Source organism: Clinocottus analis, unplaced genomic scaffold, assembly GCF_023055335.1.
Source record: "Clinocottus analis isolate CAN_PGR_092001 unplaced genomic scaffold, fCliAna1.0.p SCAF_8, whole genome shotgun sequence".
Classification (NCBI taxonomy): domain Eukaryota; kingdom Metazoa; phylum Chordata; class Actinopteri; order Perciformes; family Cottidae; genus Clinocottus; species Clinocottus analis.
In genome coordinates this window covers 19,810,453-19,827,453 of record NW_027176240.1, presented here as the reverse complement: position 1 = coordinate 19,827,453, position 17,001 = coordinate 19,810,453, and the positions used below count along the sequence as shown (strand labels likewise).

Below are 17,001 nucleotides of genomic sequence, written 5' to 3'. Positions count from 1 at the left end.
CGTCATTCAGACGCTGTTCTGGGACTAAAGATACAAATATGAACCCAGACACCATGGAGTTTGATGTTCACGCTATGTGGAGTTTACACAACAAGTATAAAGCAGAACTAGTGGTTATTTCTATGGCGAATGGAGGAAACGGTAACGCAATACCAGATGCAGTTCCTGGAGTTGGTGAAATTCACGGAATTCTACGGATGGTGTTACGAACCCAAACAGAGGGGTGTTTGATGTTCCCACGTTTTTCTGACTTCCACAACAATTATGAAGCAGAACTAGTAGTTATTTCTTTTGTAGTCAATAGCGGAGACGATCGCTATTTTCATTGAGAGAAGTGAAGCCGATAAGCCACGCCCCCTTTGACTCGGCGCGATTATATTCGCGCCGCGTTCGGTGTGAACACAGCATAACAAGTATAAAGCAGAACTAGTGGTTATTTCCATGGTGGATGGCAGAAACGGTAATTGTTTTTACTGAGATAACTCATGGACATAGCCAATATGGTAACTTCTGTTCATTGGTTGCGAGAAAAAAAAAACATGGCGACGGCAGTAATTTAAGATGGTGACGGCGAAATCGCCAAATTGAGGCTTCAAAACATCAGTTTATAGACCTTCTTAAATACAGCCTCAGTCTTAAAAAGACACGCGTTTAGACAAAGCAATTCAGACGGAGGGTGATTATAAGTCTATTTAGACGGTCAGTATGAAAAAAGTAAAGAGTTTTTTTTTAGTTTTTGGAGTTTCTTATAGTAGTAACTCCGAAATCATGTATAAACCTGAAGATGAGTGTCCCTTTTAAATTCCATATCAACCAGATGATATAGAGTTAATGGTTGACAAAGACGACTGTTGCAACTTACCGGACGTCATTTTGCTGCGGAGGTTTCTTCTGCCCAACCAGGTTCACCGTTCTTGCTTGGATAGGCTTCTCTTCTCTGAAACACACAGTGAGAAAAGTGTTAAAGACTCTTACATTTCTGTAGCTTTGTTTTCGGACAGTATGACGCTCTGACTTTCCGCCTCTCTTATGTTAATATGCATTTAAAATAGCTGAATATGAGTCAGGCTAGTCTGTCCAGACTGCCCAGCTAGCCCTGGGTTTAATTATATTATGCTAAGTTTCCTAGAAGTAACTGCTAACTTTCAAATGACAATATTATCATATCCTCATAAAACCTTGTGCATTAAGGCTCTAGTTGGTTCTGATTTTGTTCTCCCGCTTCATGAATTGTGGCAGAGTTATGATTTAAAAGCGTACAGGCTCAGTACAGCTGGGTTTGAAAGACATTCTCATTCAAACTCTCACTGCGATGTCACGGGTACCTTTAGGAGTTAAAGACCGGCTTGAAACAACAATGACGTGTCCACTGACACATTTGATTGGAAACTGTCTCGTCCATGAACATGAATAGCAGGCTCTGATCAGTCAGATCACAGAGGAAACGCAAGAGAGAAATCCCCGCCAACGCCCACGGTGCCTAAAACAGACATGTCTTTTTTATCGGCAACACACTGTGGGTACTCCTCTCATTATGAGACACTTTCTGCACATTGGGAATCCTGAAAGGGACAAAAGGTACAAATATGCTACTTTTTCCTCAAATTCTGTCATTTTTAAATTACGTTTAGATTTATATTATAACCAAATAAGTGTGGTGTCTAAATACAAGATACAAAAATGTCCATAACAGTAGCTTTTATGTCTTTGTCGTCTACATTTTTCACATTTTTTGCTGTAATTCGACCCATTTTAGGATTTCTAATCATGTTCCAGTGTTTCAGATGTCCATTAATTTCCATTCATTTGAAATACAGATTGAAAAGTCTATTAGCTTATAAGGATACCATTTATGAGACAAATATAAATGCAAACTAATGCAGTAATTTAGGAAAAAAAGACAAGACAGGACTCATACTCAGCATCATAGACCCGTGTATTAACAAAAAATCTGGTGATACGATTTTGTCATGATAGGGTTACGATTCAATATGTTGTGATATATCGCGATATTGAACATATTGTGAACTGTGAGGTTTGCATTTATCACAGTTCACGTAACACAATCCGAGCCAGTGTCTTTGCATGTAAACGAATGACAAGTCAACGTTGCTTTTGTGAATCGATACGGTATCATGAAACATAATAAAGTAAGTGTATTACTATTTTCTTACACCCCTGTATCGATAGATTCCCTACACTGAGGTATCGGAAACAGCAACAGGAGGGAAAATGTGGATTTATACATCCCCAAACCTTTCCCTTAAAGATCTGGTTTATTTTTTCTTAGAGATATTCAACTCTTGGCTATAAGTAAAAGCATGACTTTAAGATATGATATTGTGTTTGATATTATATGTTCCCGAGCTCTCTCTGGGGTTTGTCTACAGATAACGACATTGTTTTTATTGAATCACGATTCAGCATTTTATCAAGATCCGCTAAAATATCTAAAGTAAAGAAGTACAATGCATCGCATCTCGCTCATCTAGGAGAGGCAACAACAGATGCAAGCAACAGACGCACAAATATACTTGAGCTTTTGCAGCGGATGTGTATTCTTTCCAGAGAGTAATACTGACACTAAAGGAACAGTTCACCCCTGAAGCAAAAAACACATATCTTCCTCTTATCTGTAGTGCTAACTGTTAATCTAGATGATTTTGGAGTAAGCTTCCTAGTTTTGTAGGTATTGGCCGTCGAGGCATTGACCTTCTCTTCAACATAGTGAGACCGGAGGGCCCTCAAAGCACCAAAATAATGTTTTTTTAACAAACTACACCTGCTAATCGAACTGAAATGAGAACACAGCTAGCTCAGCTAGCGCCACTGAGCTAGCTAACGTTACAGCTCGTCCTGACGAGGACGCCATGAACAAGCCGGGAGCCTTCTAGCTCCATTATATTAGAGAGAAGGCGGATATCCCCAACACTCTGCAACTTACAACAAAACAATCCAGATTGGTAAATAGCACTACATGTAAAGAGGAAATGTGTGTACTTCAGATTTTGGGGTGAACTTTCCCTTTGAAAGATTGCAATGCAAAAACATGTCTTTAAGGGGAGTTCTTATCTTTCTCATGGATGCTTTGTTATGTGGTCGCATGTAGGAGCTTTACTGTACTCTAGTCCTGTAGTTTCCATTTATGTAACTGGGATTTAGGCTTTTAAAAGAAGGGAGGTCATTTACAGTTTATCCATCTGTCTTTGTGTAAATCACACACCACTTTACCGCACGGTGATTACGGACAGGACGCCACAATTTCTCTCCTGTTACATCATTGTCGCTGTGGCTGTACACCAACAGGGGAGTGATGCGTACACATATCCTGTGATCCTGCATGCTTTAACAGCTGATGGTGAGCGTAAGAGCAGTGCATTCTCAGCCTCTCTGCATTACAACCCACACGGCCCTACTGCTAGTACACTCACCATGCATGTATTAGTCAACCAGTGCAGTGCAGATCGTAAAGACACGCGCACACACACCGCTTTGCAATCTCCATCCAAACAGTGATGAGAGGGGAGGGGGACGGGGGACGACGCAGAAGCCAATATAGGTTAAGACATGCATGTGCTGACAGCCTGCCTTTATTTTGCCAGTGCGATACGAGTGAGTCCACGGCCTCTCTCTACTGAAAATGATGCATAGCCACTTAGAGCCAGAGCTCATGTGTTGGACATTTCCTTCTTTTAGATGCAATGAATCGATCTTCCGTTTCCAGCGCTGGGCTATCAGTCCGGCGCACACAGAGGCTTAAAATAGAACAGGGATGTAAAAAAAAAAGAAAAAGAAGCGAGAGGAGCGCCTCGCTTAGGTGGGTTTGGTTTATATCTTTCTATCTGCCCCGTCCCTGCGTGCAGCTCCAATGCAGAAAAAAAAAACGTGGGGAAAAGGCATCGACTTGATGCGTTCTCTGGGTCCTGGGAGGAAGCGGGGGCGGGCCGGTTGTGGGTCCGTTTTCTTTTTTTGCACCGGATTCGGGGGTGACAAATCAAATCTGTAGGAGGCCTCTCTGCATGCATGTATGGAGGAGGATGCACGCCGTGGATATAAGTCACTCCTGATGCAAAATGACATTACACACACAGCCCCCCTTCCCCCCTCCCCCCTGTTATAGGCCTACTGGTTCTATAACAGCCTGTGCGAATTGCTCCTCTGCAAGAGCACTGGCCTACATACAGCGCATACGGCTGAGAAAAAGGCTCAACCGCACCCCAGGAGCTGAAGACAGCAGCTGTTGAGATTGGATGCTGCACAGATAAAAGCCAACAGGGAGGGTTCTACTTCCACTACCCCCTTAAAGCCGAGGCCTTCTGTGAGCGGGGCAAATTTCCCGCTGCATCCGTGAAGATCCCAGGGGAAAAGTCCAAGCCCTCTGCCGGCTTGACTCGGGCCGTCGGTGTGAATGACATGCGGTGACATTAAGGGAGACAGGTGCCGATGAGGAATCGGTTTTGTCGTCTTGAGTGGCGTGTGATGCCGCTGATGATGATGATGATGATGATGATGAGGCACGCAAAGTTGACACGCCCCTTTTATCCTTCCCACCATCCTCTTCTTCCTCCCTCCTGAGCAAAGTTACAGCCTCTCTTGCAGGAGCGGTGGAGGTGGACCTGGTCTACACTGCTTGTTCTCGCTGGCACCACAGCTGGAGCCTGCATGGGCCTGGAGTGAGTGAGTGAGTGAGTGAGTGAGTGAGTGAGTGAGTGAGTGAGTGAGTGTGTGTGGGGAGTGGGGGGGATAAAACACCCCCACACACACATGTGGATACACACACACATGGGCTTCACAGCACACACGCATGGTCAGATACAGTGGAGTGATGCAGAAATTGTCTCATCCACATGAGAGAACGAAGGTGGACCTTCAGAACAGATTTAGCCCAGGCCCAGTCTCTCTCTCTCTCTCTCTCTCTCTCTCTCTCTCTCTCTCTCTCTCTCTCTCTCTCTCTCTCTCTCTCACACACACACACACACACACACCCGCACACACACACACACACACACACACACTTCCCCTCTCTCTACCGCTTACTTTGTCATGGCCTCCTCTTTCGCCTCTTCCTCCCGTTGCCGAGCCAGCACAGCCATGATGATCTTCCTCTCATCCTCCGTTAGATGGCTCAGGTCCGGTTCCGGGACAGCCGGGGCGACCGGTGGGCGCGGGCCGCCCCGAGGGCCCACCGAGGCGAACATCTTCCCCACCACCACCACCTTCCCTCCCTATATTCTCCTCCTCCTCTTCCTCCTCCTCCTCCTCCTCCTCCTCGCCTCGGTCGGGATCACGGATAGAAAACCCGCTGGCGGAGCCCACGGATCACGACATGACCCACGGACAAAGCGGCGGTTGGAGCGACTGATGCGGAGTTCCCATGGCGGCGGTGGGGGGCACCCAGGGCGGCGGCAGCAGCAGCAGTGTCGGTGCTAGCTGCGGTGGTAGTAGCAGCGGTGACGGCGGCGGCGGCGGCGGCGGTGGTGGCGCTTCGGTTCCCGGTTGCCGCTATCAGCCTCTCCTCCTCCCTCTCGCTGCTCCGCTGTCTTCTCCCCCCACCCCCCTCCCACCGCCCGCCCGCCCGCCTCTCCCCTCCGCCACCTCCGTATTACGGGGAGCCCATATCTCCGGCGGTCGGTCGCGATGGTGGCACACGGGAGGAGGATCTCGCTTCCTTCCTTCAGGCCGGGGCAGAGAGAGGTGGGTGCGGGGTGGGGAGGGGGTGAGGGGGAAAGGGGGGTCCTCAGAAGGCGGCTCAGGTCTCCGCTCGGTCCGGTGGCCCGGCTGCGAGGCTGCGGGGCGAGGCGGCGACTTCTTGTTTTGCAGCGCCGCCGCTGATGCTGATGCTGATGCTGCTGTCAGGGAGACGGAACCGTCAATGGGACCGCAGCCCCTCAAGCGCGTTCACTTCTCCTGCGGCGGGAGCGCGCAGCTCTCATTTGAGAATGGGGGCTCCACTCACCGTTAAGATGCGCGCTCACGCCAGCCTATAAGCACACTTAGTAAATAAAGGGTTGCTCGAAGGTGCATTGTGGGGTTTGTAGGACCATACCTCATGGACGTCTGGAAATTGAAGTCTGTTAAGACTATTTATGATTGTTTTAGTTCAGGCAAGAACATGCACTCATTAATTTTGAGATTTTTGATTATTTTGAGCATTTCTTTAAATGAAAGCATCAAAAATACATATATACTACTTTATCTATTTTATTCTAGATTTCTACTGAATTCACCAAAAGTAAGAATTAAATAATGCCTCATTTGCTGATATAAACATAAAAAGGAATGAAATGATAAAAATGAAATGATAAAAATAAAAAAGGGATCAAGTTTCATGGGGATATCCTTTATTCTGTCCTGCAAATCACAAATCACGGGATGGCATTTGCCATAAAAATACAACATAATTTAAAAAAATAAGGCTTTAAAGGAGCTAGATTAGAATTTCAGAGCACATCCCCCACACATTCCCTCCACACGGCTCTCGGCATGACCGTGCCTGGCTTGCAGCTAACGGCGCTAACAGCGCTAACAGCGCAAACAACGACAAAAGTACCGACCGACTTTCCCATGGTATTCTGAAGGGGGACCAGAGGGCTGAGGCTTTCTGTGGTGACTCCATCATTCCAAACGGCCTTATCAGCTTAGGGGCACCCTCAACCCTCTGCATTTGTTTGATGTTATATGCTATACCCATTCTCTGAATACTGTAAAGATAATTAATCTTTAACCATCATTTCAGGACGAATAGAATAATAGACAACAATATAACAACATGTTTGCGAATAACACAAAAGCAAATATGCAGAGTGTAAAGTGATGAGACTGTGAGAAATGAATGAAAGTCCTTTGAAACTATCAAACGGAAATGTAGGCACAGAAGTAGGTCAAAATAAACTAGAATTAGTAATGTATAAAAAATAGTGAATTTAAGTCTGAAGACCCCATTTCCAGTATTGCATGAAACCCTTTGCAGTGAGTGTTTTCACCCCCCCCCCCCCCCTCCTCCTCCTCCTCTCTCCCACCAATCATTGCGTGTTAGGATGACGCGCATCCCCTTTTTTCTGCTTCCTTCCTCCCTCCCGCCCTCTCTCTCTCTCTCTCTCCCTCCACTCCTTCCTTCTGTCCTTCCTCCTTATCCATCCTTCCAGCAGTCCCCCTCACACACACACACACACACACACACACACACACACACACACACACACACACACACACACACACTACATCCTCATGCTGAAAAACATTCTGAATGGAGCCTGGGGTTTACCACACATACAGCCGTCCACATGTATGGCTATAGGGTGACATTTACAGTATGTCAGCGTGCAACATTTTAATTACTGGCCGTGTGGAGAGAGGGGCCCCCCGAAAACATTACAATTCACACACGCACACACACACACACACACACACACACACACACACACACACACACTCACACACACACATTGGGACCAAGACTGTGCCACGTGTAAATCAAACAGACCGCATTAGACTGGATAATTAATTGTGTCACATTCATCTAAATTTAGAAACAAATGTGCTTTAGTGGACTATTTTTAGCCAGAAATCCAGATTTGGCGAAGGCCGATGTCTGAAATGCATAACAGCAATGTTGACCATGATTTTGTTTTGGAAATCGACAACATTTGAGTTAGTATACTAAAACTGGACTATGCCACGTTTTTATGACCCTTCAAGGGACCCTGCAGGCCCCCATACACACGGCACTGTGGTCCAGGTCAACAGTGTCGCTGGAGGTTCACAGTAAATCTTGACTTTTTATTTCAGCACCACGGTCAGCTCACTGAACGGCCGCAGAGGGGAAGGGAGGAACATGTACAGAGCAGCAGTGCAGCTGTGAGTCTGGACCCTGCAGGGGCATGTTGGCAGAACAGGCTTAGCTCAAACCCTTCATCATCATCTTCATCATCCCCACCATCGTCACATCACATAACATGCCCAAACTGACTAACAATTCCCTGACTATTACTGCGGGTATATGCAACAAAGCATACACTTGGTTGAAGTTCCTATTTAGGGCAGCGATGCTCAGAGAGTGCCAAACACTTCACACATCCAGCTGCAAATGTTTATTTTTTAATTATTAATTTTCTTTTTGATTTGATCAAGAAAGCTTCATCAGTATGGACAGTTCTACTGCAGGTCCACATGCTTCAGCGACTGTGTCTCCATATGCTGGAATAGTTTTGATGACGTGCTGTTCGACGGTCACATATTCACAGACTTTCTTCACCAAATTATCAACTTGTTGCCCATATGTAATGTTTAACTTGCAGTCTATCCTGCGCTTGTGGTTATTAGATTGGCATTAAACCAAGCAATCCAAAATAAAACATGAACAAGGCAATTCTGACATTGAAGTAAAGAAAAAAGGGTACACCTGTATTTTATAAACAAACAAAATATGTACTGTGTAAATAGAGTTTTTAAAAAACATCCAATTAATACGTATACTACTACAACTAGCTAATAATAATAATAAATATTATTGTTATTAATAATAACAATGATTATTATTATTACCCTCCTTCTTCGAATGCAAACGATGTCTTTCATCTCTTTTGCATCCAATACAACATACTAAATGCTGACTGCGGCGTGTTAGTCTGTATTTTATTATGAAATTGTAAACGTCATATCCCGGAAACGATGTTCTTTAATCCTATTTTTACGACTTGTCCCCGTCTTTATGGCAGTTGGATTGAAGCTGGAAGCAAATACTGCATATCTTTAGTTTCCGCAGGTGAACGGAGAAATTTAATACAGAATTGTTTTTCTTTTTGTGGTTAATTGTTGCGTTTTACACGTAACGTCAGATGGGTTTTATTCGGTGACAGTCCGCAGTGACGTGACGTTGTATATATTTTTAACGCTGAAACCCGGATACAAAACAGCCTCGCGCCCCCCTGCGGCTATGTGGTGCAATATCAAGACACCACACTTACGCACCTCTAGCTTAATACATAACCCAATATATATTTATAACCTATACCGCTAACGGCTGCTTACGCCACTCGTTCGTTCAGTTTCCCTCCACGGGGGGGCGGGCTGTGCGCGAGACCGCTGCGAGCTGTGCGCGAGACCGCTTAAAGCTGTGCGCGAGACCGCGGCGAGGTACACTCACTCAAGCTGCTGGCTCGCAGCGTTCAGTAACTTGAGTTCACGCTTTGAAAAAAAGATTCTCTTCACGTCGTCTCACGGTCAGAACAAGGTTAGTAGAAGAAGGATTGTCTTTTAAAATGAGAATCGTGTTTAACATTCGTGCTGCAGTTCATATGACACCAAAGGTTTGATATAAATGCCTGAAAAGTGTATAGAAAGTTTATGCTTCTTTTTCTCCATCTGAAACTGAATCATGTTGCAGTCAACGTCCACCAATGTAAGCTGCTTTTACTCAGGTAGGCCGGACAGATTTTAGGCACTTTAGGCAGTATTTATGATGCTAACTTATTCTTCTACATGTCTCAGAGGTAAATATTTAACTTTTTACACCCCTACCTTTGTCTTCTAAATTATGTTACTTTACGGATTGTAACTTTCCAAACGTCCTCCTGTCCAGTGAAAAGCTCGGTGCCTTCTAAGGTCTGGACCCTGGCAAGTTAAAACCAAATACCTCCAAACTTAGAAGGTTTTTATGATAAACTCAAGTTTACGTTACACTTTTCTGAGCAGTATCAGTTAAAAGAAGGGAAGAAAATCACCAACTACAAGCCTTAAACCCCCCCATGCCATGAATGACCTCCGCTGAACGAGTTCTACTGCTGCTTTGAAAGACAATGGAGCAGTCCTGACGACATCCCCCACAGCTCCATCAGGCGTTCACACTTTTTAAAAAGCACAACCCCCGCAAAGCAGCCTGGACTCTGTCTCCCCCTCCACCCTGAAGCATGGTGCTGATCAGCTGTCTCCGGTGTTCACAGACATCTTGAACACCTCCCTGGAGACATGCCATGTACCAGCATGCTTCAAGGCCTCCACCATCATCCCCATCCCCCCAAAAAACCTATCACAGGCCCGTCGCCCTGACCTCTGAGGTCATGAAGAATTTTCCTGATGGATACTTTTACTTAATAAGGACTTTAACTTGTGGTGGAGTATTTTCACAATGTGGTACTATCACTTTTACTTTTGGATATACTGGATAATACTCTCAATGTAGACACAGTAATACTAAAGGGAGGGACAAAACAGAAGTGTATTACTTGTGCCTCTAAATTGTGCATGATTTTTCACTAGCTGATGCGAGGATAGCTTATTAACAGAATGCATTTCAAATATTTCATACAATGCCTCAAAACGTAAAAAAGGAAATGTTGAACATAAAGCTAGAAGTCTGATTAAACAGCCTGAGAGCATTTTGAAAGAAATCCAAAAGGTGAAAAACAGGTCATCACACAATGGACAGGTAGGTGCAGTATTTCGGGTTTAGTCAGAGGCAGCTAAGAGCATCTTTTGTTAATAACAGAGGCAGTAAAGCAGAAGACAAATGAAGCTCAAACTCTATGCAATCTAAGTGTATTTCTGGATTCAGACCTCAAGCTGAACAGACACATCAAGACAATTACAGAATCCTATCACCTGAAGAATATATCAAGGGTTAGAGGATTTACGTCTCAACAGGATTTGGAGAAACTTGTCCATGCATTTGTCTTCAGTAGACTTGACTACTGTAACGGTGTGTTCACAGGCCTCTGTAAAAAGTCAATCAGAAAGCTGCAGCTCGAGTTCTCACTAAGACCAGGAAAGTGGATCACATCACTCCAGTTCTTAGGTCTTTGCACTGGCTTCCTGTCAATCAAAGAATTGACTTTAAAATCCTGCTGCTGGTTTATGAAGCACTGAATGGTTCAGGGCCTCAGCATGTTTGTGACCTGCTGCTACCTGATGAACCATCCCGACCCCTCTGGTCGTCTGGTTCTGGTCTACTTTCCTGTTTCAAGAGTCAGAACTAAACAGGGAGAAGCAGCGTTCAGCTTTTCTGCTCCACATATCTGAACAAGGTCTCTGAAAGCTGCAGGTCTGCTGAGACCCTCAGCTCTTCAAATCCAGATTGAAGACTTTTCTGCTTGCGGTTGCCTTTAATTGAACCAGACTCAACTGCTGCATCTCACTACTGCATTTTATTTCTTAAACTGCACTGCCGCTTTTATTCTATTTTTTTGCTTTTTAACTGTTTTTTAACATCTCAACACATGTTTTTAATTGTTTTTAAAATCTAGTTTTCCTCTGTATTTTAATGCTTTTAATAGATTCATGTGAAGCACTTTGAATGGCCTTGTTGTTGAAATGTGCTCTACAAATAAACTTGCCTTGCCTTGCAGGTGATTGACATGTTTCCAGTGGTGGTGGTCCACGGAGGGGCGTCTATGGTCCCGAGCGAGCGCTCTGACAATTTCACGTTGGGGGTGTGCTCGGCAGCCCGCGCCGGCTACGCCGTCCTCCGGGGCGGAGGCAGCAGCATGGACGCCGTGGTGGAGGCCGTGAGCCAGCTGGAGAACGACCCCACCTTCAACGCCGGTAATGCAACAAACATTTAAGAATCTGAATCTGTCTAAATCTGAATGCTCGGCACATGTTTCAGGTTCATTTGCTTATGACTTAAGTATATAATAATCACAATAGAAAATGATTACTTTTTTGTCATACTTTCATTTTTTGCAATTTAATGAGACGGTGAGATTTTGTAGGTATAAGCTTGTTTATTGTAGCTCTTAAAGATAGTCATATTGTCTGTCATTGTGTCCAACGCTTTGGTCCAACTCAGTGGTTCCAAAACAACGTTCAAAATATTTCCTGATTGCAGATCTTTCTCACGGGTTCCTAACAATTTTCCACATTACGTAACATAATAAACATACACTTCACATTGAACATAAAGGCACACCTAAACAAGGAGGGCTCTTTCAATATAATGTAAGTGTTAGTAAAATCATTAAAACAGGAACATTTATTCGTTGCAAGGAAGAGTCAGAAGTACAACGTGATAGACACATTGCATATCCAAGACTGCTCAAAGACCTCTCAAAGGACCTCCTCTTACATTCTCATCATGACCCACTAACAGAAACCCTCATGACGTCTTCGGCCTAATCGGGAACCTTTCCTTTCGTCATCCTATCGAGTGGTTTGTAAGAAAGGGTCATATGATAATAAAGGAACTGCACGTTATTCCAGACAGAAACATACAGATTCCCTTCGTCTCACTGCTATCAGGAGACATGCTGAGTATGTGCGTCAGATTAAACAGAGGCGGCTTAATGAGTAGTCTGAATATAACAGTGAAACAGTAACTGATTAAGCGTAAATAATGTTTTCTTCCAACAGCAAGTAATGCTTTTCCTAATTGCTGACGAGGGATTTAAAACAGAAAAACAAGAAAACCCGATCCTACTGCAGCAAACCGCTCAAAAGTTAAAAATTTAAATTAAAAAAAAGTATAGTAGTTTATTACAAAGCTTGAGAAAAATCTCCCCCCTTTTGAGGAATGTCAAATGGGCCCTTTACCTTTCCCTTTAACTATATCCTGTTTGTAGGTCTCTCCAGAGCCAGACAATGCAACAATCAAAGACTACATACTCTTGAAGACTTTTACCACTTGGAGGCTTCATGAACTCGCCCAAATGTCCCCTCTGTGCACAAGAGATTCTTTGTCCCCAGAGGCTGGACCCTCTCAAACCATCTCTTAACTTTCAGGGTGTGGGTCGGTGCTGAACATTAAAGGGGAGGTGGAGATGGACGCCATCGTGATGGATGGGAAAACGCTGGCCAGTGGCGCCGTGTCTGCTGTGCGCAACATAGCCAACCCCGTCCAGCTAGCTAAACTGGTGATGGACAAGGTGCGTGCATTCATGCCTGGGGGGGTCACGGCAGAGGAACCAAAATCACAGTCTGTCTTGTTTGAAAACTGTCCGTGACCTCGAAACCCACTTTGTGCTTTCCGAGTACAGCCAGGTTCTGTAATCGTTACCAGAAGTGTTTTATCGACGGGAACTGTGATACTCTATTTCAGACGAGTCACACGTGTCTGACAGCCGAGGGGGCCAATCGGTTCGCCCGGTCCATGGGCGTCCCCGAGGTGCCCTCCGAGTCCCTCATCACCGAGCTCACCCGCATGCGCTGGACAAAGAAGCGGGAAGCCAGCGCCAAGCCCGTGGAGAGCCAACTGTGAGTCGAAACCTGTGTGACTTGTGTTGTCGGTTCAGTCACGGGGTGATTGCGCAGGCGACTCGGCATAAAACATAGAAGCTCGAACCGAGCCCCGCTGCGCGATCCGCTCCCCCGCCGTCAATCCGTACCGCGGGTCCATGTGACTGTCGCTTCAGACTAGGAGAGGACACACCTGGGGTTCCTCGCTCAAAAGCTCTCCTCGTCTCGTCTCCTCAGAGGACCATTTAAGCGACTACAACATCCTCAACGATGGCAGGTTTTTCAAATCGGGGGTTAATTACTGAGCAGAACAAAAAGCCCCTGCAGATTCCTCTGGACATAACTAAATAGACTCCTCATATCTCAGAACCTCTTGAGTGAATATTTATTGGAACGTGAGGCATTTTTAGAACATAATGAGCACCCGGATCAACAATGGAGAAATAAATAAGAAAGGTGGAGCAAAGAGCGAGACGAAACAAAAGGTTCTAGCCTTTTGCTTTGACTAACCTGGTTCTAGCTGGTTACAACTCAGTTACCAGGTTACTGTGTACAACCTTCAATGTTCACGCAACTGAAATGAAGTCATTGTCCCCGTCCCCATGTGTGTGGCTGTGTAGGGAGAAGATGGGCACGGTCGGAGCAGTGGCAGTCGACAGCGAGGGCAACGTAGCATGCGCAACCTCCACCGGTGGGATGCTGAACAAGATGGAGGGACGGGTGGGCGACACGCCCTGCATAGGTCAGTCCTCACACTCAGTTTGGAAATGTATGGGAGACAGAGAGAGAGTCCATCTAGAATAGGGAGGTATTTTTTATTTTTTTGGACAACCGTTGATTAGAACATTTGGACTTGTCAGTAGAGACAACACGCTGGATTTACCGCTGACTATGAGCTGTTGTGTTTGCAGACAACACAACAATTCTGTCACTCATTGCGTGAGGCAACCTTTGATTCCTTTCTAGAGTGATAATGAAATGCTCGTTCCTTTGGAAATCAAATAGGCGGGGCTTCCAATTGACAACCAGTGTGACGCAGACCAATAAGCCACTGGACATTGGTTGTTTAGTGAAGAGCAGCGGCTGGAGTTTGACCGCTTCAGGCCCGTCTTATCTGTTGCTGACAGTTAAAGAGTGATTCAGACGTACAGACAAACTGTCCCATCTAGTGACACACATGTGTAATTGCATCCTTTTATCAATCAGCTTGGAAAAAAAGAAGATTTGAGACATCCGGTTGAAAAATGTGCCCTTATTTTGCAGACTGTTTTATTTTCTAACACAAAAGGTTGTAAAAACAAAGTTGTTTTTTCTCTCTCATCTCTTTAAATTGTAATTGTGTTTAGGGAGCGGCGGTTATGCTGACAACCAGGTGGGAGCAGTGTCAACTACAGGCTACGGAGAAGCCATCATGAAGGTTACTCTAGCCAGACTCATCCTGTTCCACATGGAGCAAGGTAACACACACACACACACACACACACACACACACACACACACACACACACACAGTATTTCTTCAGGTGATGTTACAGAGAAGGGGATTTGTTCTAAATGTTGCATTGACTTCTGGATGAACACTTCATCTCAAACACTAACCGTATTAATTCCTCTCTCCTGTGTTCTCAGGTCAGTCGGTGGAGGCTGCCAGTGATTTAGGCCTGGCCTACATGGCGTCCAGAGTGGATGGGCTGGGCGGCGTGGTGACAGTGGACCGTCAGGGCCACTGGACCGCGCGCTTCTCCACCCCGAATATGAGCTGGGCTGCAGCCCAGAAAGACACCCTGCACTACGGGCTGCGCCCTGGGGATGACCTCACGCAGAGCATCGATTAACCACTCTGACGGGAGAGAGTTAAGGATTCAATCATGCTTCTGAATCGAGATTAACACTAATGGTCCTGATGGATCTTAGTTTTAATTAATACTATTAATATGTCGTTATCTTATTGATAGTGTAAAGAAACACTAAACGACCGCCAGCACAATGAACACTGTCGTGTTAACCCATCGTCAAGCGACCTCCATGAAATCAGACACTCTGGTGATTGGACTGAACAGAGTTTCATCAACATTCAAATATGATTTCATAGGAACTGTCCATAGACCAAAAGTTGATTTAATAGGAACTGTCTATAGACCAAAAGTTGATTTAATAGGAACTGTCTATAGACCAAAAGTTGATTTGACAGCAACAAAGTTTAAATCATAAATGAAAATCGATAGGGAACCGCTTTGGAGCCAACATATTAGCTCAACTGAGGAGAAATGATCTTTTGCCTACATAAAATATTTTTTTATACTCATAAGTCATCACTTATAAGTCATTAACTATAAAACTGTTAGTTGTTATTTAGTTTGTTGGAATTTCAGAAACATCGTCCTAAAGGACTCTGATACCTGGACGAAGACAAGTATTGAAATCGCCGTATTTTATGAGAACATTGCCAACAATTCTAGCCCTGTCCTCCTTTATGAATGAAAAATGAATCATACATATATTTACAGTGTGATTTTGAAATGACATTTACAAAAATAATTCCTCTATAATAGAAGGTTTGTGTTTCCTGTTTGATCTTGTGTAAATAAGTATTATTTGTTCTGTAAGAACAGAGTATCCATGTGATTTATCAGGTGAGCCAGTATTTGGAAATCGCTGCTGATCAAATGATGAAGCTGAAGCTTTGTGTTAAGAAAACACTTGTTGTTTAATAAATGCCCTCTAATCCGAGACCATTGTGAATTTGTTTTATGCTTCATTTACCCAGAAAGCCTATGTGGCGGTGCACTGATGTGTTTCCCTTTTGGATCCACTAGATGGCGCTGTTGAAACACAACCCAACACTTAAAGCACAGACTGATATAGTTCATATTTACTGTGTTACAGTTATAAATGAACTCTCTTTTATGTTTGTTTTTGATGTTTCGACAAGGAAGATTTTTACAAATGCAGTCAAAGTAGAAAGCTGTGTGTGTGCCTTCCGAGTCTGGATTTTGTGTGTGTGTGTGTGTGTGTGTGTGTGTGTGTGTGTGTGTGTGTGTGTGTGTGTGTGTGTGTGTGTGTGTGTGTGTGTGTGTGTGTGTGTGTGTGTGTGTGTGTGTGTGTGTGTGTGTGAGTGAGTGAAGTATGTGGGCATTTTGGTGCGTAAAGGTCCGACGCCTGCGCAAGAATGCAGCATCCACAAGGCAGATATGAAAAATGCACACCGCGCCAAAAAATAAGTATGTTGGCGACCAACTTTGGCTGTACTAAAAAAGGCACAAAGTCTAAAAAATGTATTTAAAAAAAAAAGATATCATGCAACATATTCATGAAGAATGTGGTGATACAGAGGACACAAAAACGTCTACATTTTATTAACTCAAGAGTTTACCAAACTATAACTTTTCTTTAATAACCTTGCCCGACTGTACGGAGCAGTTCAACTTTACACCTTGAGCTGCATGACGGATCTTGATCACGAGACAAGAACAGAAAGCAGCAGGAATGAGTCCTTAAAACCAGGAAATGAGTTTGCATTTTTGCACTTCCGGCTTCTAGGTCTCAAAGCCAAAGTTTTTTTTTTGGGTATGGATAGATCTATGAAACCAGGTCTGTGGTGAAAACTAACTTTAGAGATTTTAACTTTGCGCTCTACAACATAAAATGCAGCAATAAGTACCGCACTTAAAAAAAGGCGTTAGCTAACAAGCGGCTAAATGAGACGACTAGACGTCATGGCTCCTACTCGTCCGCCTTTAGCTTAGTGGTGGTGACGTGAGGTCATGTGACCGCTGTGCGGTTTCCCCCTGTTGACGTTAGCTTTTTGCTTCTGCCAATTGTATTTAAAATGAA

At 44.4% G+C, this 17,001-nt stretch overlaps 2 protein-coding genes across 20 annotated transcripts in view; one reads left to right on the top strand and one right to left on the bottom strand.

Moving 5' to 3' along the window:
• Positions 1-5,546, bottom strand: part of rims1a (regulating synaptic membrane exocytosis 1a) — an 86,270-nt gene extending 80,724 nt beyond the window's left edge. For all 18 annotated transcript variants that reach the window (XM_068567342.1, XM_068567343.1, XM_068567345.1 and 15 more), the window contains exons 1-2: positions 5,038-5,546; positions 863-937 (exon numbers count right to left, since the gene is read on the bottom strand). In XM_068567342.1, the coding sequence (XP_068423443.1) occupies positions 863-937; positions 5,038-5,198 (236 nt within the window). In that variant the 5' untranslated portion in view covers positions 5,199-5,546. The remainder of the gene's footprint in view (positions 1-862; positions 938-5,037) is intronic.
• Positions 5,547-8,695: 3,149 nt separating this feature from the next.
• asrgl1 (asparaginase and isoaspartyl peptidase 1) lies at positions 8,696-15,880 on the top strand. 2 transcript variants are annotated; one of them, XM_068568271.1, is made up of 7 exons: positions 8,696-8,764; positions 11,343-11,538; positions 12,715-12,857; positions 13,031-13,185; positions 13,788-13,909; positions 14,514-14,624; positions 14,797-15,880. In XM_068568271.1, the coding sequence occupies exons 2-7, from the start codon at positions 11,352-11,354 to the stop codon at positions 15,000-15,002; spliced, it is 924 nt and encodes a 307-aa protein (XP_068424372.1). In that variant the 5' UTR covers positions 8,696-8,764; positions 11,343-11,351; the 3' UTR covers positions 15,003-15,880. The 2 variants fall into 2 exon arrangements, with proteins under 2 accessions (XP_068424372.1, XP_068424371.1); XM_068568270.1 differs by lacking the exon at positions 8,696-8,764 and adding an exon at positions 8,784-9,232.
• Positions 15,881-17,001: the final 1,121 nt, after the last annotated feature.